General features: G+C 38.5%; 1 protein-coding gene across 24 annotated transcripts in view; it reads left to right on the top strand.

The window, feature by feature from the left end:
• Positions 1-24,004, top strand: part of NRXN1 (neurexin 1) — a 719,965-nt gene that overhangs the window by 156,209 nt on the left and 539,752 nt on the right. For 4 of the 24 annotated variants that reach the window (XM_086460687.1, XM_086460698.1, XM_086460684.1 and 1 more), the window contains exons 5-7: positions 3,568-3,580; positions 18,970-18,983; positions 19,747-19,753. The exons of the other annotated variants lie outside the window; for them this stretch is intronic. In XM_086460687.1, coding sequence (XP_086316813.1) covers positions 3,568-3,580; positions 18,970-18,983; positions 19,747-19,753 — 34 coding nt within the window. The remainder of the gene's footprint in view (positions 1-3,567; positions 3,581-18,969; positions 18,984-19,746; positions 19,754-24,004) is intronic. 24 annotated transcript variants of the gene reach the window in all.

Raw genomic sequence — 24,004 nt, 5'->3', positions numbered from 1 at the left:
GATAGTGATTAAAAAAAGGACTGTGAAAGTGTCTTTTTGCGTCAGTCTATTTGCCAACAAATGTCTGTAACCATGCAACAGTGTGCATGTGTTTCTTTTCCACCAGAGGTTTCTATGTTTTTAATACCGTATTCTAGGCTTCAAACTCTAATTTAAGAATGGCTTTGTTAGGCCAGAGCAGAAATGTCTCTAGCCTTAGTGTTTTGTTTCCTATAGGACATTGAGCATCAGTACTCCAGAAAAAATAAAAGGATAAGTGTGTAGTGGAGATTCCCAGAGTATGGTCCAAGGGTCTAGTGTTCTATCGCTCAGGGACAGGCATTTTGAAGCATGAAAGGTGTCATTGTGCTTAATTGCCTCTAATGGCTTTTAAATCCATGAGCGTTTCCAGACCATTTCTTGATGCCATCTAAACTTTCTGGAACAATGTGTAAACCTCTTCAGCAAGGAATTCCATGGTTTAAAGATTTACGAAGTATGTATTTCCTTTTGTTTGTCTGTCTTCAGAAAGAAGAAACTTAAGACCTACAATAATAAATCAAAAACTAAAATTACAGTGTATCACAGGAAGAAAGCAAGAAAGATCAAAAGCATAGTGAGCTGCTTTGTTCTTGCAGCCATAAGAAGTGGATTGTATCTACCACACAGAATAACAAGAAGTTTTATAACATTAGTTAAACCATGACAGTAGTACAGTAATAACGAAGACTGGAGTTCATGGAGCACTAGGCAGTATGTAAATGTTGTGGTCTGCAAGTTTTACAATTGAAATAGAAGATAAACATGAGACAGGAGAGACTAAATGCAATACCACTGGAGAAAACAATGCAAAGTACTGCAAGCACTCTTGGTATACCAGTTTTTGAAGGGGTTAGCTGCTTTAAAAGGTGGTTCTTTCTTCCTTTCCCTTCTCTAAAGGGAAATTTATTTGGAAGGTACAGGTAGAGTAAAACTGTAATGAACATATGAAGAAAAAAGTAATTGAGGCATTGAGAAGAGAGAGTTCTTCTAGTGTTGTAAAACTGCGTTGTGCTACTTCAGCTTTTCCCACTTGTGAAGATGTACCTAATTACTACTTGCAATCTCTCTTTTGCAGCCATCTTATATAGAAAATGAAAGTACAAATGTCTTCTCCTACTTAACTGTGGTTAGATACAGACTCAGTAATGAAGGTCTGCAGGTGAGCTTCTGTCCTGGTTTGGCTGGGATAGAATCACAACCCAGCCGTGCTAGGCAGACTCAAGCCAGCCAGGGCAGCTGACCTGAAATAGCTACAGCTATAGCCCATCCTGTAAGGTCATGGTCATTATAAAGGGAGGAGGTTTACTGAGGAGAGGGAGCTCATGTGGGGTTTCTCCTGCTCCTCTTTTGGCTTCCGCTGAGGTCTACTCTGCGGTAGATTGTGGTAACAACACATTCATTTGGCCAAATATTTCTTTATATTTGTACTGGTGGTGTTAAATCTGTTGTACTTTTACCCCTGGGTCTTTTGTCCTTTTTCCTGATTCCCCTCCCTGGCTGGTGAGGGTTCATTGGGTGATCGAGTAAATGTTGTAGTTAGCCCTGGGTACAGGCTTGTAGCAGTCAGATTTGTAAGCTATATGCTTTATGGAGTAGTGGCTGTCACAAATTAGGGCTGGGCCACTCTGTAAATCATGGTCTAAAGTCAAGTAAAAAAAGGAGGCTATGAATATGAGTCTTTCCAAGTCAGGAAGGAGAGAAAGTATTGTTGGGGTTTTAAAAGGTGAAAATTGTTCAGTGAATTTAGTGCACAGGAATATACCAAAAGCTTATTTTCTAAGTTCATGTAGACCCTAATTTTTAAGGGTATCCTGTAGAGGAAAAGCTATTAAAATGAGTATTCTGTGATAACTCCCTTGAGTGTGCTAAAAATTCTTCAGGTATTGTAGGAAAGCAATATAGGAAATATACTTTTAAAGTAGAAAATGTCTAGTACTTAATGGAATCACCGTGCAGGTTAAAGAACCCTTGACGTGCCTGGTGGGATTTTAAGATACTGGGATACATACTTACATTCAGTAGAGAATTAAGAGTGAGACTTGAGCAGGCAGAAGGGAGAAAAGCCATTTGCAGACCCTCCTTTTGTTGAAATTGGTAAAGTCAAGCTTTATTATGTGCAAAGCTAGTTAACGTTGGGAGACTTTGAAGTACTGCTCTGAATATTTAATTTAAGCCTCACGTATTATGCAAAACATCCTCCTGTAAAAATACTGCATTATTCCAGGGCTATAGTGGATTGTGTGTGTGAACTTTACAGAACAAGGTGGGAATTCATTAGTATAAATACTGTAACTCTGTACAGGATAGTTGCGTGTTGTGTCATTTATTAATGAAAATATACTTAGCAATTATGAAAATAATATATAAAGATCTACTCAGCAATTCAGGAAGCTTAAATTTTAAATTTTAAAATTTTAGGGAACAACAATGTGGAAGGTTCTCTGTTCTCTGTTACATTGCTGCTCAAAAATTGTGACAAATGTCTTTAGTCATGAAATCACAGAATGGTTTAGGTTGGAAGGGATCTTAAAGATCATCTGGTTCCAACCCCCCTGCTATGGGTAGGAACATCTTCTGCTAGATCAGGTTGCTTAAAGCAATCTTGACTTTAATTTTGTTTTGGTATATTCCTTCGCCTTTGTTCTTCAATTAACCTTCAGGGTCTTTGTGGAATTTTTTTTTTAGTACTGCTTACATTATGTTGCCAGAAGATCTGAAAATGAAAGATGTAAAAGAAGGTGGGGGAGAATGGCTGCTATCTTTTTGTTGGTTTGAAGCACTCCTGTTGTTAAACAAGTAAAAAAAAAAAAAAAAATTTTTGTCCAGTATACTTTTTTGGTTCATGGTCGTGGTGTGAATTTTGGTTATCTAGGGGTATTCCCTTTTTGTTCTGATAAAGTCAACTGAAAATATCCAAAATGGCTGGTACTCATTTTTTTGGAAACGAGTGTAGAAGTGAGGAAATGGAATTTAAGCTTCTTGGGTCCCGCTGCTGGTGTGTTGTCTGAACTTTGGCCCTTGGGATGTGACTCTGCTGAGAAAATGCAGAAGTAGACATTTTCAAAGTATGTTTAGATTGTCACTTAGAGAAAGCTATATGAAATTAGATTTAGTATGAACACTTAAAGGACTTGTAGGGGAAGTTGCAAGTATTTCTTAATTTCTAGTTTGAAAGCCATTATCTATAACATACAATGTTATTTTTATGTGTGTTTATATATATATGCATGCAATGTATATTTTTATGGTGGTCTTGAAAATGTGCAGTACATAATCCCTGAAGAAGCATAGGCTTGATCCCGATTTTATGTAAACCAGCTGAAATCCAGTGTTTGAGTCTGCACTTCTCAGCTTTATTAGACCCTTTGTTACCTTCAAGTATCCCTATGTTCCTCCCCTGCTCAAGAAACAGCAAAACTAATAATCAGTGAGAATTGTCGATTGTATGTGACTTCAAAAACTGAATGAACTGTTTTTTTAAATAATAAAGTTTTAAAATTTCATGACCCATTTGTAATGTCAAGACGTTTCCAGGTATGTTTAAAGGGGGGGGCAGGGGGCACAACACGCTGAGTTTGCTTTTTGTGTAAGACATCTGACATCAGACTTATTTGTCTTCCTTTTAGAAAGTTTAGATAATGAATGTGCTGGTAATAACTTGTTTAAAATTAATAGAAATGCAAATCCCTTGAAGTGGTATGTCACACGTTCAACTCTGGAACGAATACGTTCAATTGGATCTTATTTTGAAGAGTACCATAGCACCAAGTAGCATAGCAACAACTTTCTTTTAAGAGATGCCTAGTTTAAAATGTTTTCAGTGAATATGTGTGGAAGAGGTTTCTTATGTTCTGTCTTCACTTCTGTTTTTCAGTCCCTCTCTTATTCTTGTCTCTCTCTATTTCTTGGTTTCAGTTGTCTCAGTGATTTTTTTTTTTTCTACTCTCTGCATATATTTTCTGCCTGATCCCTTCTTTCCCACTCTTAGTTTTGTTTTTCTTTATGTATGTTTGGATGAACACAGAGCTGAAAGAGGCTGGACAATAGAAGAGATCCTGTATGCATCTTTTGTTTTACGTGTCAGTGAAGGCTAATGGTAGGAGAAGGAGGTGAAAGACTACTTTGTCCTGCTTTTCCCCTACTTTACCTTGCTGGGTTGTTCTCGATTTGTGTGTGGAGAGGTGTATTGCTATACTCATATACAAATAACATGGGAGAAGTTAGTCTATTGCTGAGAGGACAGGAAAGGCACATGAAGAGAAATGTCTAAGGAGAAGCCAACTGAAGATGAGAAAAACCTTAGGGAGCTAAAGACTTGCATGGATGAGCAATAATGGTGTGGTTAGTGAAGCTGAATTGTAACTCTGGGAAGAGATGTGATGGGTTTCGAAAGTTCTTGGTGTTTCCTAGGATAGAAGGTGATGTTGAGCTGCACAACAGTGACCTATTGGGCACTCTTTGTTCATTCTTGCATCATAACCCTGCCTTTTTATTGTGTTCACTTCCTTCTTGGGACTGCTGCAGGTTAAAAAAAAGTTTTGAAGGGAATCTCGACTGAAGAGCAGCTGTATGCACTATCTACATAGTGCATCCAGGTTGCTGAATTTCCTTCCTAATTTGATGTTTATTTTGCCTGTGTCTATTCTGCTGTCATATGCACCTTAAATGGCATTGACTCTCAGCTGTTCTCCTGTGGTTTGATGGCTTGGTGTTTTGATGGAGATTTGTTTCATAATTCACTACTGCAGTGAATTCTTAATCCTCAAGTAGCTTCAGAGTAAAGTGTTTTAGATAAATGTGAGGCAGCCATTCTGTGTGGTAAAGAATGGTGCAGAACTGTGAAGGCACGTGAACCCCCATGTTTGGCTAGTGCAAGGCGAGTACTGTGCTGAACTGAGAGACTCTATAGCTCACCTCCTGCAGTGTGCAGTTTTATAGACTATTGTAGTGTACGACCCAGTTAATGCTGCTTCAGTTTCCATTTTAACACAGTTGTCAATGTTTACAGCAGTCAGGCCACTGTGCTCCTTGTTTACATGCATTATGTTCTTCAGTTAGGGGGAAACAAATTATACTCTTCTTAAAAATAGGTAATTGCTTCTTATGCCTAATTGATTTTTAGAAATTACAATGCAGATTTGATTGAAGAAAGCTTGTGTGATCTGCAGTTGGTTTCCTGAGATACACATTTATATGAAGTGGAGCCATGCAGCATATAAATATCATCACTTTGCATGTGTTTGGAGAAGAAATATTTGCGGCTATTTATAGTGTTTAAACCTTGCAGAATATTTTGGTGGATTTTTTTTGTTATTAATTAGTTCTATATGGAAACTTGTGTTCCGTGGTTATTGGGGGAAAGTTGGTGTAATGGATACAGGGGATACATCAGGTCAAATGAAAAATCAGAAATGGTTGTTTAAGTTTATTAGAGTGTTTGGTGTTCTTGAAGTGAAACAGTTCAGTTTCTTACTATCTTGCAGAAATTATATGAGCAGTCAGATTTGGAAAACATCACTGTTTTTCATTTGTTTTTTACTGATGAAAACAGTTTGGCAAAACTGAAGTGAACTTGCAAGACATTTTGTCCTCAAATGTGTTTACGCTTTTTAAAACATTTTGGATAACAATTCTGAACTTTTTAGGTAATACTACAGTGACAATTACATCTGTTGCATTCCACATGATTATTAAATTGTGGGCTGGTTTGGGGTTTTTTTCAGTCAAATACTAAATTTTGTCTTCAGATTAGCAGTAAAATGTTTTGTAAATAAATAAAAATGCTGGAAGGTGAAGTTTCTTCCTTCTTCAGTACATGTGGGTGTGCCAGGAACATGTGTAATTGATAGTTACAGGAATGGGAACAGAATTTGCCTTTTTTTTTTAACTCGCTGTTTAGAAATCAGTCTTATGTTCTAGTATGCCTCCAATACTGTGGTTGGAGAATATCCTAAAATGCAGTAACTATTACAGTTGCAATAGAACTGCAATATTTGTTATTTTTATCAGCTCTTAAAAAAGACCACCATTTCCATTAAGAACCTTAACACACAGTGCCTTACCTAAATTGTGAGGGTAAAAAGGGCAAAATTATTCTAATAAACTGGAAATTAGCAATATTGTCTTCAGATTCTTCATTTCTCTAACTCCTGATACCAGCTTTCTGAGAGTCCTGCTATGTTTCATCTAAAATTCCATGGGTTTTTTCCCATTTCTAACTGTAAGAGCCCCCAAAATCGTCTCTTGATAAGTTGTGCTTGCAGCAAAAGAACAAAAGGAAAGAAAAAATATTTCTTTTTTATGGTCCTGTTTTATATATATTGCTCTAAATGGGTTGTGTTCTCTATTCCAAGAACAAGAACATTTTCTCAGTAGAAAAGATTAGTAAAGTTGCATGTTTAAAGATCTTAAGGTGTAATATAATCAAGAGTTATGTTATCCTTTTTCTGAGTGCAAGTACATAGTTCTGTGAAACAGCAGCCAGTAGCTGGGGATCTGGAAACACTTGGAAGGAGAGGTTTTACACTTTCCTGCTCTTAATGTCTTGCAGAATAAGCATTTGTCTCAAGTGTAATCTGAAACATAATTATGTATTTGTATCTACAATTTAACATCTTTTGCTGCCTGTTTTCTTACAGCTAGTGATCTTTTCAAGCTAGGTATTTAAGCTTTGTTCTCTACATGTGTTGCTATCCTTTTCCAAAACCCAGTTTACCACCTGTTAAGGTAATGTAAATGTATTAAGGTTGTTTAGAAGAGCTGTTGCCCTGTCAGGGTGACACAGAGCAAAACTCACTTGAACAAGTAAAGCAGCATTTCCTAGGCTTTCTTGTCTGCTTTCCTTGTGAGTGCATGTCAACGGTGCCTAAAAAAGCCTAGCCAGAGGTTCAGGCTGTGTTTGAGAAAATTCAAGCAAATTAAGAAAGTTTGCACTTAGCACCCTGCCTTGTCCTTAGCCCCTAGGTAGTTATTTGGTCATGGAGTGGCTGAGAACTGATAGAGGTTGCCTGGATGCCTTAAGCAGTTTTGATCAGATGATCTCCAGAGATTCCTCTCAACTGATGGGGTTCTGTGTGCAACTGAGTACTTTAGCTTTCAGGATATTTGTTATTAGCTTCACCAATAGTATTATTGGTTGTAAGGCCAGTTTGAGGCATCCCAGGTCAAAATGAATAAAATAGACACAACGTTGAGAAAAAGGTTGTTGGTGAACAGTTTTCTTCTAATTCAGTAAATTCAAATAGAATTCTCCCTTTGGGGGTGTCCTGGGTTACAGTGTAAAATGTGCCAAAAGGAAAATATATTCTATTACCGTCTTCAGGAGCTGTTGAGACCAGGTGGGGCGGTGCTCCCTGCCTCCCCCCTCTGGACTATCTCCTGTTACTGGGCACAACAATGCCTTATCGCCTGACCCATCGATAACTCGCTCCTGGGCTATCTCCTGTTAATGGCCCATCAAGGAACTGCCTCACGACTCCCCATCCCATTGTGAGATGCTCCGCCCGGGGAGGGGGGGGAAGGAGCCAAGCAGTCCATGCCAAATAAAAACGGAGATTTTGAACACCCTAGCAGCCTTTCTTCCACTGGATTCCCAGAGGAGCTTTCCCCCCCCCACTGGAGTTCCAGAGGACAAGAGCTACCTACCTACCACTGGACCTTCGGAGGAAGACCAGACTCTTTTACCTGATTGCTGCTTCCACAGAACTACATCCATCGCTTCAGGAGGACTGCAGCCACCATCTTATCGGACTGCTACTGCCACCCTAACAGGGTGTCAGGTTGTATTCCTGATTCTGTCAGTGTAAACCAGTGGGTTGTTTGTTTTTCCCTGCCTTGTGTTATATATATATATATATATATTAGTAAAAAACTGTTATTCCTATTCCCCATATCTTTGCCTGAAGGCCCGTTAATTTCAAAATTATAATAATTTGGAGGGAAGGGGGTTGCACTTTCCATTTCAAGGGAGGCTCCTGCCTTCCTCCACAGACACCTGTCTTTTCAAACCAAGACGGGGGAAAAAAAAAGTAGTGTGCCACTTCACCCAAACATCATTGGCAGTGTAGCAGTTTGTTTCAGATATTAGTAAAAGGATTAGCCTCTCTGTAATACTAGAACTACAATTAAACTTGTCAGTCCTTATGCAATACTGAGTTTCCGTTTCATACATCACTGGGTTGTGGTCACAGACTCTAGCATTTATAGAAGCTAGTCTGAGGCTAACCTTCATGGTTTGGCTGTGGTGGAAGTTTCAGGAGTGTTGTAATTCTCAAAGAGAACGTCACATTTAAATAAGAAATTGTGTTTCTTAACATCATGCAAACATGTAAGGTAAAAAAATCCTTGCTCAAGAAATAAGCGTATCAGCATTTGACACGTGGACTCCTTGCAATTTTTAGTGTTTTGTATTGTGCATGTTGTTAAATAGCAGATGAAGAAATTCATTAAGGAAATGTTACCCTCATCAAGACAAGCAGATTATTTTTTTGCTGTGGTTATTCCTACAGTTTTGTTTTTTGGTGGGTGGTTTTGGTTTTTTGGGTACACACTAACTTGACTGGTTGCGTGCAGATAGTGCACTCAGTATACCTGGACAGGGATTTTTATTTTATAAAGTTGGTCGTAAATGTTTTCAAGCAATATGGCAATGTTTTTGCCAGGAAGAAATTTCACTGAGAGCCCTAGCTATTACACTTCAATAAAAACAGGGGAAAAAAAAAAAAAAGCCAGGAGAAGAGGAAACATAATTATTTCTACATCAGGTAAAATAAGAGTTTGATGTCTGTAAAAATAAAGCTTATGTGGTTTAAAATAACAGTGTATTCTGGAATAAGTGTCTTAAAGCACGTGCTTGCATACACATCTCTAGATAGCTCTGAAAAGAAATTGAGATCATATTCAGCTCTGCATTAATCTGCATCTTATGCTTATATTGGAAATTGTTGATACATTGAGACTGAACTTTGCCTAGCAAGCTTCAGAGGATTCATTGACTTCTTTAGGAACTAATAAAAATGATTGTGTGTTTATGGAGTTGGGAAGGCACAACAAGTTTTGTAGAATAGGTTTTACTTGTTTTAAGATAGAGGCAGACAGAGTGAATTGAGTCCTTGCTGTACAACCATCTCTGAACAGAACACCTTGGGAAGGTACCTCTCTGCAGAGTCATAGTATTTTCCCAAGGCAGAGACATTTTTCAGGGTTCAAGTTCGTTTGAAGGAACTGGCAAGCTATGTTAAGTGCAGCAAATCTGTGTGGCTAGATGTACAATGAGACTTTACTTTCCTAAACTCTGTTAATGTTTTTAAAATCACCCCCCCCCAAGGCTGCGCTCCTGAAAAGGAGGCAGTTTGCAGTGTCTCTGAAGAAGGCTGTAGGGCAAGCCATCACTGTCACATGTTGAAGTAGCGCAGGCTTGATTCTCAGCCAGGGTAAATTGGCTCTAATAAAGTGGCAAATCACTGCAGCTTCAGATCGACTGAAGATGCCATTCAAATGGCTGTTCCTTTAATTGCTTTGAAAATAGAGATTGTATTTGTGTTCCCTGTGTTATATTTAATGCTTTAATGTCTCTGTGAAAGACCTGCTTATGGTAGGAAAGAAGAGTAGTTCAGGGGAAGGAAGAAATCTGGAGGTAAGCAGCAGCTGAAGGCTGTATAAGTGTCCTGCTGTTGGTCTCCCACTATTTCTGTAGAGATCCCACACTGTTCTGCTCCATCAGTTTATCCACATTGTAGCTCTTTGGTAGAAGAAATGGCAGGAACTTAATCTGCATAGTGTCAAATTTTTCCTGGGTTTATAATGAGGTGTCTAGAGCTAGCAAGACATTATGGGACTGTGACTTCAGCTGAACCTTCTTCCTCCCTGCAGTCTTATGAAACTCTCACCTAGGAGCATTTTGGTGGCTTGGTTATTGAACTGGAAGGATTGCAGGTAGGCAGCGGTACTGTGTCAATACAAACCAAAAGGTACTACTAGTTTTAAAAATCCTGATTGTTATCATGCAGAATAGGTTATAATTGTGCCTTAGATTGGATATGTTTCATGAATTGGTTGAAGGAAAGAAGTTGGAGAGTTGTCAATTAGAGTCTAGGTGGAGGCCTGTATCTAATGGAGTCCCTCACTCAGGGGTTGGTACTGGGACCAGTACTATTCGATGTATTCATCAATGACCTGGACAAGGGAACAGAGTGCGCTGTCAGCAAGTTTGCTGATGACAAAATTGGGAGGAGTGGCTGACACCAGAAGGCTGAGCTGCCATTCAACGAGACCTGGACAAGCTGAGAGCTGGGTGGGGAGAAATTTAGTGAAATACAACAAGGGCAAGTGTAGAGTCTTGCGTTTGGGAAAGAACAACCCCATGTACCAGTATAGGTTGGGGACTGAACTGTTAGAGAATAGTGTAGGGGAAAGGGACCTGGGGGTCCTGGTGGACAGCAGCGTGACCATGAGCCAGCAATGTGCCCTCGTGGCCAAGAAGACCAATGACATCCTGAGTTGTGTTAGAAGGGGTGCGGTCAGTACGTTGAGAGAGGTTCTCCTCCCCCTGTACTCTGCCCTGGTGAGACCCCATCTGGAATAGTGTGTCCAGTTCTGGGCCCCTCAGTTCAAGAAGGGCAGGGAACTGCTTGAAGGAGTCCAGCACAGAGCTACAAAGATGATTAAGGTGGTGGAATATTTCCTTTATGATGAAAGGCTGAGGGAGCTGGGTCTCTTTAGCTTGGAGAAGAGGAGACTGAGGAGTGACCTCATCAATCTTTATAAATACGTAAAGGGTGAGTGTCAGGACAACGTAGCCAGGCTCTTCTCGGTGATGGCCAATGATAGGACAAGGGGCAACAGGTGCAAGCTGGACCATAGGAGGTTCCACGTTAACATAAGGAAAAACTTTTTCACTGTGAGGGTGACAGAGCACTGGAACACGCTGCCCAGAGAGGTTGTGGAGTCTCCTTCTCTGGAGACATTCAAAACCCACCTGGATGCATTCCTGTGTGACCTACTGCAGGTGGTCCTGCTCTGGCAGGGGGGTTAGACTAGATGATCTTTCGAGGTCCCTTCCAACCCCTAACATTCTGTGATTATGGAAGGCATTAAATCTAATGAGAGCAATGGCACGTGTCTGTGTTCAACTGTATTAGAAACGTGTATTTGCAAGGCCAGTTTTACAAATAGCAGATGGTGATCCTTCAGGGTTTATCATCCCATTCAAGTAGTATTAAGGTTTTTGTCTCTATTGTACAGTGTTGTTTTTATTAAGTGTTAGTACTGCTTTATTAATACTCATTGAGGCTTGCTCCTAACTTCCAGCATGAAAAAAAATAAAAATATGAGGAGTTTCCCTTTAAGACTTCTTGGAATATATCTATAGCAATTAGAAATGGCTTTTTCTTGAGACTCCTTATCCTTTTTCAGTGGAGGGAAGGAAAGCCTATAAAAGAAAAAAAATTGTTTTTTGTTTGGAACCCTCTGTTCTGTAACTATATGGAAAAATAAATGATTCTGTCTGGCTCAAAAACACTGTTTTATCGTTCTATGATTCCATGATGTACATTGTCCTGTGTAGTTATGAGTGACGTCTTGCTATTAGTAGTGCAAATGCACTGCAAGGATGTGTGTGTATATACTCCATATAGAATTAATTACTTCCTTGCTGTTGAGCTCTGGCACTGCTTCTTGCTTTTAAGAAGTCATATTTAGTAGAGTTGATAGATAAAAGTGCATCAATGTGATTAAGTGTGATTGAGGATCACTGCAGAAGGCATGGTATACAAACATTCTCTTACAGTGTATACATGGATAAGCTATGAAAGGCTAAGTCTGAATACCTGTTACAATTACTAGATGGCTAGGAGAAGATGAAGTGCCTCCTGCTTAACTATAAAGTGATTTTAACCATTTACTGAAGTGTTCAACACCAGACTGCAAGACTTGTGTAGCCAGCCCTGTAGTTGTGTTCAGTGCCAAGGCTATGGGGTATGTTTCTATTTCTTCAGAGGATTCTTAAGAGAATGGGGTTTAAGTTATGGGTCATTCAAAAAAAATACATAGTTCTCTAGTAAAAAAAATGAGTTTCTGGTTTTATTAAATGTCTGCTGTTTTCTGAGTGAAGAAAGTTATCTTCCTCTGTTACGGGTCTTCACTAGTGTTTCAGACGCTTGCTTTGCTATGTTTGCTATCAATTGGTTGGGGATTTTTAGATGCTAAAAAGATTACTGTGATGGAAGAGCTAGACTATACTCTGGTTTGGGTACTGCAGAGCTAAAATCAATGACTATACTGAGCTTGTGATGAAACAGCAGAAGTGTTACTGTTTCACAGGCAAGCAGAGGTTTTATCATTGCTGCCACCATGAGGTGTTGAGCATCTGAGGTAATTTATGTAAGACATGATACATGAGGTATGAGCTTCTCATGTCATATGCTTGTGTGTGTTTCTTACAGAGAGGAACTGGAAATTGTACTATTGGTACCTGTGCAATACTGCAGTTTATGCAGCTGTTTCATGTGGATGATGTTGTCTAAAAGCTACCTTTTCTCCCTTCTGTGATGAACTGTAGTCATGATGACTTGCTCGTCAGTCACTGTGGTGATCTTAGGTTTTATGTAGCTTGAGAAAAATTTTGGTTCAGCATTGGCAATGTGTAGCTAACAGAAAAATAACTTTTCTATAGGCAGTGATCTGTTTCATACAGCTTGCTTAGTTTCTTGTGATAACTTCTGTAGTGTCAACAGTTCAGATAATACAGTGGCCAGCGAAGCTAGCTGAATTGGGAACAGAAGTGAAAAACAGACTTTCAGAGTGTCTCTTGCACAAGAAAATCACAGCTACCTGTCAATACTAGTGAGATGAAATTTCTTCTCTGTTAGCTAAAGGTTGTACTGTGTAACTTTATATGCTGCGGCCCAGAATTTATGAAGTAGTTTTAGCTAGTGTCTCTGTGGAAACAGACACATGCTGAAGACAGGCTTTAGAGAAGTCTGTGGGAAAGTGGATGGGGTGCTGTATTGTGAAACCTTTGCTTAAATGGTTGCTCAAGGTGTGTAACAGCTTACTTCTGCAATCTAAGCAAGATCTATACAGTGCTAAGTGGAAAACTAGTGATATTAGCACGTATTTTAGTAAAACTTTTTGTTTGCTTTTATAGTGTTGAAATTTAACTGTGCTCCTCTTACAGCAACATCTAATTTGGAGTAATGAGCAAAGAACAAAGGTACAAACAGGCAAATTCTTTTTTTAATGGGTCTTATGTTCTCCACTGAGTTCTCTTCTGTAAGAAAGTTTTGGGGAGGATCTGACCTGAAACAGAATTAAATCAATGAGCCTTCTACATTGCTGTTGAAGGGTGCTTCTGCCTGTGCATACAGAGGTAGAAGAGAGGAGAAGTACCTGAAACTGTGAAGGTAAGTGGAGACTTCTGTATCCCTCTGATATCTCCTGTTGCCAACACAGAAAGAAAAATTCATCTGTCACCAGGTACTGCAAAGCAATGTTGTAATGTTATGTACCATGAAGATTTGACATGGTGAGGATTTCTAGTCCAAGCCTCTGCTCAAAGCAAGTTCAACTAGATTAGGTCCATTTATTGGTTATTCTGATAAGCAGAGACCTTGTGGATTAACCACAGCCAATTATAGAAGCACATTACAGTGCAATTGCCTCTTCTCTGAAAGTATGGTGTTGCTTTTGTTTAGTCTAAATAGAAAGTGTTTATCTCGTTTCCCTTTGCATTGCATTTTCAAAACTTATTTTAGGAAATTTATGATAAAATTGCAATTTTATCATAAGCAATAAAATTGCTTTGCAACAAGGTAATCCTGTGTTTATCACTGCATACGTAATGTTCTTTAGTCCAAACTAGTCGGTAACTGTACAGCTGTTACCTCTAAATGTGTTCTGGAAATAGGTTAACTCTGTGTGCAGCCCAGGCTGTTAAATATTATCATGAAGTTGCTTTTTTTGCCATTAAGTAGAGCTAAATGTTAAATGTTTGACAGCAGTCAGGCTTTTTCTGACCCTTCCACTGTGAAGACAAAGGCTATTCTGAGGATGTTTGCTAAAAGTAGCAAATGATTTACTTAACACTGTGGTTAGCTTACTTGTTTTAAGTTTGTGTGGACTCTCTTATATTGAAAATATTTATTTTTATTGGGTGGGGCTTTGTTTCTTCAAACCTTTCTAAATTTTACTTAATCAGACATTTTATTTACTAAAAATAGTTCAAGGTGTCAGTGCTGAAAGCTAGCTCTTTATTTTTCTTTTTGCTAGAGTAAATAATTGATTTGGGTTTTTCAGATCATGAAAATCTCAGAAATAATGTCACCCTGTATTTAACAAGTAAATATTAATAATCTGAATATAAATTGTCATTATTTGAAATTGCAAAGTTTGCCTGTGGGGAATGCTTGCAGATTTGCTAGAGAACAAAAGGCAAAAATCAAGTGTGTTCCTTGACTACTTCAGAGTACTTATTTCTGGTCGTAGGGTGTAATTCAGCTGCAGTTCACTGGCTTTATTGGAACACGAAGGTAGATACAATCTGTGACCAGGGGGTAGCTGGCATCAGCTGTCAATGCCGTGTTCATAATTTGCCACTACACCGATTAGATAGCAAGCATAGCATTTTCTGTTTCTTCTAGAATTAATCTACGTGCTTTCAAGAGTGATCCTTGAAGACAGGCGTTTGAATACTTTCTTAATTAGCATCTGACTGAAACATTTACGAAGAAAAGTGTGTGGTTTTGCATTCTCGCTGAAGTGCTATTTGAATATCTGTTTATACAGTTTCTAATTGTGGTATCTGTTCATGTAAAGCATCTGTAAAATTTCCCTTGAAAAACTAGATTTGATTAACACTGACTAAGGTCTGGTATCAGAAAGCCAAATAGGGTTTAGCTGTTCATTAAGACAGTTGCAAGAATGGTACAAAGCTTCCCACAGTGCCTGTCGGTCCCATCTGGCTATAGCCCTGGTGCTCTTAATCCTTCACTTTGATAAATGCTAAAAGTCACCCAGTCTCTGCATGTTTGACTCAAAAATGATTGTAGTAAGTCTAGCTGTATAAAACATGTATATCTGCCAGGTGCTGTTCTTAATTCAATTAAAACAAGGAGAAGATAAAACTACGAACGGTCAGACTGTGGTGAGCGTTGCCTTAGCCCAGAAGGGAATCAGTGTTAAAACTCTGGCTGTGGTTTATGCCTGATGTTAATTATTGATAAGCTATGGGACACTAGTACAGAACAAATATGGAAAATGAAATAGTAACTAATCCTATGCTTCTTAAAAGGGAGGATCAGAAAATTTCCTTTGGACTGGGAGTTAGAAAGCATCTACCTTTTCATATTTGCAGTGCTGTCCTCTGTATCTAGCACATCTTTGTGCTGGGTGAAAGTTGGGAAGAAAATAAGTATTGCTTTATCTATAGTTATCTGGTTGCTAAAAAGCATCAGTTTCTTTCTTTTATCAGGTTTCTTTTATCAGTGGTTTTGTTAGTGCCAGACTAATATTTGTCAACTATTGTTCTGTCTGTGTTCTAACTGACACAGGTTTACTGTGCCTTGGGGCAAGTCATCAACTTGCTCTTTGTTTCCATTCCTACACTTGTACAGCAGAAGTAACACTGCCATTCCTTAAAATCAGTTTATTTGGCTGGCCTTTTGAAGTGACAGGCAGTAACTGATGTAGGCGTTAATATGTGTGGCAGAGATGCGTACAAATTGTGCGGCAGAAAAGTATTTCAAAACTAAGCCATTGACCTGTAGTGTCATCTAGGAATTTCCAGGCTGTTTTTATACTGTGGTACACTCACAACAAAAGAGATCTGAGAAACAGGCAAACAGAGTTTGTTCCCTGTTTTGTTCCACTGTTCAGTTGCTACTAGTTTGCTGTGTTCATTTAAGCCTTCTGTGCATGATAAGAAAGAGTAATGTATTCCTGAAGCAGTAAGTTTAATCACAAATGTCCACATTAAACCAGATTTTACTTAACTTTGTTTAGAAATAGCTCAATAATGCATTGTGTCCCTTAAATGAAGTACTAGAAAAGTTTTGTATTACAGAAGACACAATTGTAACTGAAAATGTAAGGATTACAAAATCTCTTCAATTACTGGGAGAGTCTTGAGTCTCAAAATGGTTATGAGAGAAGGTGTAACCTTTTCGTGGAAAAGGTCAAGCATGAAAAGACATTTGACCTAGAAACTGATGTAGTGTCTTTAGGACTAGGTGTTTCTTTGAAATACTGGGGAACTGTGGTCAGAAGAGCTCTGGAAAGAAGGAACTTAACAGGACAGAGTGGAACAGGCCATTAACAGTTGTCCTTTCATTTTATACTTATTGAAAAAAGGATTAATTCATATGACTAATTTGAAATACAAAGTCAAGGTAGAGCTGAGATGTCTAAAAGGGGGCGGGGTGAGGGTGGGAGAATCTGTTTAGAGACTTGCTGATTAGGGTTTTAACTCTGGTTATATCGCCAAAATGTTAGCTTGCCCATCCTGCTGCTCTTTCTCCTAAGATGCGCTGCTTCATAACCTCCTAACCAGCAAAGGCCAGGGCAGCAGGGCTGCTTCCTTCTTTCCACCTGCTGCGCTGTGGTGATGATTGCCTTGCTGCAAATTTCACCAGAACATGCTTACAGAGTGGGATATGGCTCCAGAATCACGCTGCAGCTCAGGGCACTGAAAGCCAGCTTTAGTTATACCTTCACCCATACCTTGTGAGCAATCTGGAAATGCCTTCTCCTGTATGTACTCTGAGATCAGATGATGAGCTGGGTTTTTTTGGCTGCAGCACTGGCTCCTGTGAGCAGGGGTGAAGGGATTCATCCTCAGAATACAGGATTAGATCGCTCACTTGCGCCTATGCCTGAAAATGATGAGATACTCTCAATCTTTAGGTTTTACTGATTTACTTTAGAAGCAGTATATGTACCTCACAGTAATTCATTGTATTTGCCAGAATAACGACCACTTAAATCAGTGATGTTTGATAGTGTGTTACTATATGTTTGGAGGGTGAAAAACCAACACCTACACCAAAATAAACATCACCACCACGAAAAAAAAACCCTCTTCTCCCTCCAAACTGCAGTCAGGATAAGAACCTTAAAATCGAGCAATCCCGGTTTTATTCTTGTTAGCTTGTAAAAATATGCCACTTTTACCACTTTTCCAAAGAGAAAACATCAGTTTCCCAGAAATTGTTCAGAAAAATGCTGAAATGAGAGCAATTCTATCACCTAAAAAAAAAAAAAACAACAAACTGGAAAAGAGAGACTTGATCCTCAAAATAGTAAATAGTGTTTATAATGTATTGGAGGAAATGCTGGCAAACAAAGTGAGAACTTCTGTTTTGCCTCATTCAAAATAGGGCTGTGATCTGAATATTCTGCAGTAGAGGAATATGCTTGTCCCTCTGGGAACTGTACTGTGCACCTCTAACACCTCCCCACTGAAAAGCTCTGTTGAAACAAAAGGTAGTTGTAGTGCTTTAGTTGGCTGGGTATTTCTACTGCAACTCTGACAAACACTGAGACCTATATAACAAATGTAGCAGCCTGAGTGATGTGCATTCTAAATAATGAAGTAGGAAAGAGACCATAGGATGATGGAAGCAATGATTGATAGAACTGTCCTTTCCTTACAGTCAATAAATAGGTATCCTAGTCCCTCATCCTTTTGAGGTTTTTCTTCTCTGTTACACTGTACCTGTGATTTACTGGCTAAATCACTTTGCTCTGATAACAGCTGCTTTGAGGTTAACACTAGTTTAACACCTAGGTCTGATGAAAGGTTGTACTTCAGGTGTGCATGTAACTGCAAGCTGAAGGAGTGCTGCAACAGGATGCAGACACCAGTTACTAGTTCTTCCTGCGTAGGCACTGTCAGCGTGTGAGCCATGATGAGTTTCTGTAGTTCTTGCCGCAACTCATGTACATGGTCATACACATATACATTTGCTGCGATTCTCATGGCATTGCAGCATGATAGCAGTAGGTTTCCTTTGCTTGTATGACTGAGCAGATACTGATTCTTTTTGTATGTCTTTATGAACATCTTAAAACATTAATTTGTTGAAAAGTCTTGACGAAAGTTTACACTTTTTTTTTGTCATAGTAAGCCTGGTGGCTGATCCTAAAGGATCAAGTAGAATTTCCTTGTAGTTTACAGCAGCTGCCTGCAACAGACCTGTTTCCAGGCAACTAGACCCTGTGGTTACTGCCTTCTTAGTATCTGCATTGCTGAGGATTCATTCGGCTTAAGATGGGAAACATACTGAATTTTGGATAGAGAATAGGCAGGTTTCTGATTGTTTATCAGATACTTGATGGTTTATATTTTATTTTTTTTTACTGCTGTACATATCTTTTTAAATTGTTTTGGTTTTGCTTTAAAATTTAGTATAGTTGTATTTTGCCAAGAAGAAAAGTTCATGTTCAGCTAACTCAAAAGATGCATATGCTGATATCTATCGATCTGTATAGTTTGCTGGCATGAGAGGACAACTTACAAAAAATTGTCATCTTGGGCTCAATGGCCTAATCTGTGCTTCAGTAGTTTTTCAATAAAATAGGAATGAAACTTCAGTATAATAATATACTAAAATTATTTACTTCACCTTTTCAGCAGCAGAGGATGAAAGAGCTGTTTTAAAGGTCATTCTTCATAGGTGTTCTTGTTGAGATTGATAGGTCAAAAAACAGAGGGGGGTGATGGGGGAGGACAGATGTGAAGGGACACAAAACCTGAGTGACAGGTTGAACAGGTATGGCTTTTGTCCTTAAAGCCCTTATAAATTTTAATATATCCCTTAAAAGAAGAATGTTTTGTCCAAGTTTGGCTAACTGAAGTAAAATTTTGCAAGAAGGGGTACAAGAATGAAAATACCTAGGAAAAGCAAATTATGGCTCTAGAACAGAAAGGCTTTTGGAAATTCCCTGCTGTTGTAGAGGGGCAGGTGAGAGTGTGTGTGTGAGAGAGAGAGAGAAAATAGATGCTGCAGTGAAAAGGAAATGCAAGTGGTCTCATATTCACAAAAACTGAATTTTGGACATCATTATATAGCACATCCTTAGAACTACCTGGCTTTTCAGAGGCTGTATGGTGGTGTTGAATTTTATTAGTGATTTTCTGGATGAACTGTGACAGGAAGTAACCACTAGACAGCAGCTGACATGCACTAAAACATAGTTTTCAAGTAAGAGCTGACCAAATTGTATGGAACCCTTAAGTCATATTTTGGCATCCAATGAAAATCTGATTTTTCAAAAGAAAACTACTATGACATGTTTAACTTCTGTACTGTGATTCGTATGCTATAAGTCCCAATTGATTGTGACCTATTTTTGATCTTGAAATTTGAGAGTTTTACTTAGAGTAGTTTATAATAGTCTTTAAACTTTCATTAAAACTGTGACGGTACTGGGAAGGAGGCATGTTTCTTCATCGATTGTTGGTCATGAGGAATATTGGATGCAAACAAATGAAAGAATTTTTTTTTTAATGGAAAGCTAATATGTATTATTTCTTTTTTAGACTGTGATAGGTTTAGCTATGACTCATCAAGCTAAAATGTAAAAACACCACGAGTTGATCTATTTCTGGGTAAAACAAATCAAAGGTAGTCTAAAGCCAGATTTTGGGCTGACTTGCATACTCTCCTACCCCATGAGTCCAGTGAGATCAGAGTTTAAATCAGGTTAGCATTTGGACTAGTTTTTTGGTAGTTCATCAGTTAAGACCAGTCTTGTCAGCTATTGTATGGAAACCCTGGTGCTGAGTTTTACATGCTTATGAAAAAGCCTTAGGAAACTCTTAAACTGACTGGAGTGGGCCTCTGTAATACAAAAGGGTGAACATACATATTCAGAGTTATCCAGAGAGATGACTGTATCCTCAACTCCTCTTTAATCGCACAGACAGGGAGGGTGTTTAATGAGTGTGCTTAGATTGGAGATCACACTGGAGTGCTGGGAAATGGACAGTCCTCAAAGTAACAGTTGCCATTAGTGTGTGATGGAGCTGATGACAGGGCTGTCATCTTAGTCCCAGAAGTGATTGGTGAGTTTGAGGTGAGCTTTCTCAAATTTTCCTCTTCAATAAATACCAGTCTGAAATCTTCATGGATAACGAAGTCACATTTTTAATATAAAAACAACTTGACATTTTTCAGTATACTTTTTAATGAGTGTTGCTCTGAGCTATGTTATAATGAAATTTGCTTAAAAGTAGAACAGGCTGGTGATACTTGGCAGAACAATGTGGCATATGGTAAAACAGTTGTGACTTATTGGCAAGCACTCTCATTTTTGGAAAGAGTGGCTTTCAGCACAGTGGACTGTATCTCGATATTCAGGGCTTTAAGGAAAAAAGAAACCACCTGCTGAGCAGTATACATGGGTTACTTTGAAAGGTAAGGCCTTTCAAGAAAGGTAGGACAGGAAGCTTTCTGTTTTATTCTTTGTTTTACATGTGGCATCTGACTCTTGTCTAGCTCTGTATCCCACTTTTCACACTTTTTAGAAACCTCAAAATACTCAGTAGCTTAAAGGTGAGTAAGCATTTTTGACTTGTACAAGGTGGGATTTCGGAGACTGATGGACCCACTTCTTTCACTGTAGCTGTCCGTGTACTTACACATGGATTTCTTGCACTTAACTTCAGCAGTAGTTTTTGCAGGATATTGTTATGAATGTTAGGACAATGTCATGTGATTGTATCTATAGACTCTATAAATGGGTACAGGAGGAGTTGCTGGGATTGATTTTACAGCATCCTGACACAATTTCGGTTGGATTTAGGGTAGATGTTTAACTATTGCTGGTGGCATAGTACATAGTAATATCTTCTTATTCTCCTTTCCAAAGAGCAGGTTACTCTTGAGAAAGAGCCTGGTCTTTACAAGTGCCAGGCTTTCCTCTAATGAGTAGGCAGTATGGCTTCTGCTGCCCTTATACAGGTAAAGCAGATTTCTTTGTAGCCATTCCTCTAGATTTGTGACAGAAGGCAAGCAGATGACATAACCATCCTTGGTGATCCTAGAAGAGAACACCCATGTTATCATTTTCATTTTGTGACCAACAGGTAGCACTACTTTTCATATTAAAATGTTACAAAGCTGCCAATCAGGTACGTTTTATTTTGCTTGTTTCTCATATTTAGACGATTGTATTCTTCATTGAATACAAGGCCTTAAAAGTACATATGCATCTGTGAATGTCAGCCTAGATAGCTAAAAAATGGGGTAGTGAGGGCACAAAAAATGAAATGCAAAGTATTTCTGTTGTTCAAAGTTTATTAGACCACAAACTCTGAGTATTCTCCAGCTGAACGTTATGGGTCTTGAGTATATTTTATCTAATGCAAGGTGTGGGGAGAAGCTGAAACAAGATGGTGCTTTTTCTGGAAGAATTTAGAAATACACAATTACTTCAGCATTTCACATGCTATTAATTTACTGACATACTGGAAATAGGAAATGGATTGCTAAATGCCCTGCTTCAGGTTCTGTTTGGCATGGCTTGGTGTTCTTTGCATGTGCAGTCACAGGTGATGATTCCTGCCAGTGGCCAAAGAAGGATTGTGGTGCTGACACTGTTTATTAGTTGCTTGAAGAAATGATTGGACCTAACTTCTTGTGATGGTGACGGGATGTCAGTTTTTAAATAAATGTATGCTTTAGGTACTGTTTTTGTCATCAGAATTCAGTGTTGTAGTAACACGCAGGATCTGGAAAAAGGATTATATAAAGCTGTTGGATTTTGTTTTTTTTTTTTTAGAGGGTATGGCAAAGATGAGATACCACAGTACTCTCAGAGGAGAGGTGTGTCACTAGTGGCACATGTTCCAAGTCATATGGGGAAGGGATGGAGCTACTATACAGGAGAAGTAGCAATTATTTTTCACAGTTTGGTCAGATGTTAACCCATATTACAGATCTCTGGCTATGTCCCAGACTCATGGGCTTGTGAGTTATTAGCCAATTTTTTTAATGAAAGATTTTGTCCTTGTGATTGCAGAGCGTGAAGTAGAGTAACTGAAGAGTAACTTAAAGGGCAGAGCTTCATGAGACAAACGCCCTTTGAATTAGGGGGCATGGCTACAAGCTGGGTCAATTACACTGGTCTGCAGGCATGTGTGTAGGAGGTGGGGTCTGGCAAGAGTCAAGGAAAGAGGTAGAGTCAAGCCTGAATTATCCTCATTTGAACTGGTTACTTTTTAACTAATTAATAACTCAGGAGCAGGACCTTAGCGATAATACAATAAAACAAGCTTTCTGTATCACACACATTCAGTCCAACCCTCATTTTTCCACAAAACTAAGTATGACTGATTTTGAGCTTAGTATAAGGTGACTTGCTAATGCATTGGGAAATACTAATTGTTTTTGTTCTGTTTTTAGTAATTACCTTGTATTGTAGCATACCAAATACACAATTACTGAGATTTGCTAAATACCCTTACTGCTGCATCTTTTCAAGCAATCCTTAGTATTTAAATGGTCTTCTGTGTGATGGTTGTTTTTTGGTTGTGGGGTTTTTTTTCGTTTTTTTTTTTTAAAGGAAGCAAAACAGTAGCTTATCTTACCCTGGAAATACTTAGTCTTTGTTTTGGGGTGTGTGTGTATGTTTTATATAAATGTTGCTGATCTTTGAGTTGTGTAGATATAATTGAGAGATTTCTGTGCCAAAAAGTCAATTAATGATTGCCTTATTTGGGATTTTTGACAAGAATGCTACAGGAAATATCTACTTTTTTCTTTTTCTTTTTTCCCCTTGAGTGTGGGCAGTGAGAGGGGTTTCCAATTAATGAAATTTATAGGTTAGTTATGATTCATCTTCTGAAGTCAGCTACGTGAATTTGAATCATTAGTACTGGATGTTTTCTACTAAAATCTTACTTATTTCTGCTTAGTGTTTGGCAAGGATATTGTTTTTGTTGTCCCAGATGCAGTTTTTCAGTGTGGGCACACGTCGAAGACCTTAAACCTTGAATGTAAGGGATCAGTTAGGACTTTACTTCCATTGACTTTTATTGGATACTGAGTTGCATAGTTCTGCAAGTTAGATGATGAAATCATAGCAAAAGTAGGGAGGGAAGATGACATTTCATTGACAGTAAAGCCAATTAAGTGTGTAGAGGGTTGTTTGTGGGTGTTTTCTTTTTTAAATGTGGAGCAAGTGTTATTTAACATAGTTTGAATGTGATTACATCACTTTATTATAACTTTATCTGACTGTGGACAGTGGGAATATGTACTCTTGAGTGCTGTAAGAGCAAGAGGTGCCACGTAGTTCCTACCTGAAAGAATTTCTAGTCTGAAGTAGATCTCCTGGTCCTGTTACTGACACTCAAAGTTAAATGCTAGATCTGTTTGCAGTGGTAGTGCTCAGGTAAAATTACGTAGCTGGTAACGTGTTAATAGCACATGGTGACTGACACTTGGATTATCCTTCTTTAATTGGCTAAATAAGGTTCCTAAAAGGTTTTTTTTAAATTATAGGATTGATGGTTTTTTGAGTCTTGTAGCTAGCCATAATTTCTCTTGGCTTTCTATTTAAGAGCTCTCTTTTATGCTTAAAGCCCCTAAAAGGGGACAGTCTAGAAAGTATCTCAAACATCTTTTCATCTGTGTGATAGTCAGCTATATAGGACTTGTCATGGCTTTAATGCAAGTAGAAGCAACTTCTGAATTTTCAAGTATAAATATGAAAGCTGAGATGATAAAACTCATTTGCACTGTGAATGAGCCATGGGTTTGAGAAAAGCTTGTTGTGATCCCTAACTCATAAAAAGCAACCAAAATTGTGTATGGAACCTGGTAATAATCTTCGTCTGTACAGCATCAGTAAGAATCACTCTGAGTGTAGCTGACACCACATTGTACAGAATACCTATATTGGGAGTACTTTTATGCCTTATTTCTGTTCATAGTGGGATGAAATGAATGAAGGATGAGAATAATATTTTAATCTGCCTAAATCC

Source organism: Leptosomus discolor, chromosome 2 (assembly GCF_034619465.1).
Source record: "Leptosomus discolor isolate bLepDis1 chromosome 2, bLepDis1.hap2, whole genome shotgun sequence".
Lineage (NCBI taxonomy): Eukaryota > Metazoa > Chordata > Aves > Leptosomiformes > Leptosomidae > Leptosomus > Leptosomus discolor.
The sequence above is the reverse complement of the archived record's forward strand: the minus strand, read 5'-3'. Positions and strand labels throughout refer to the sequence as shown.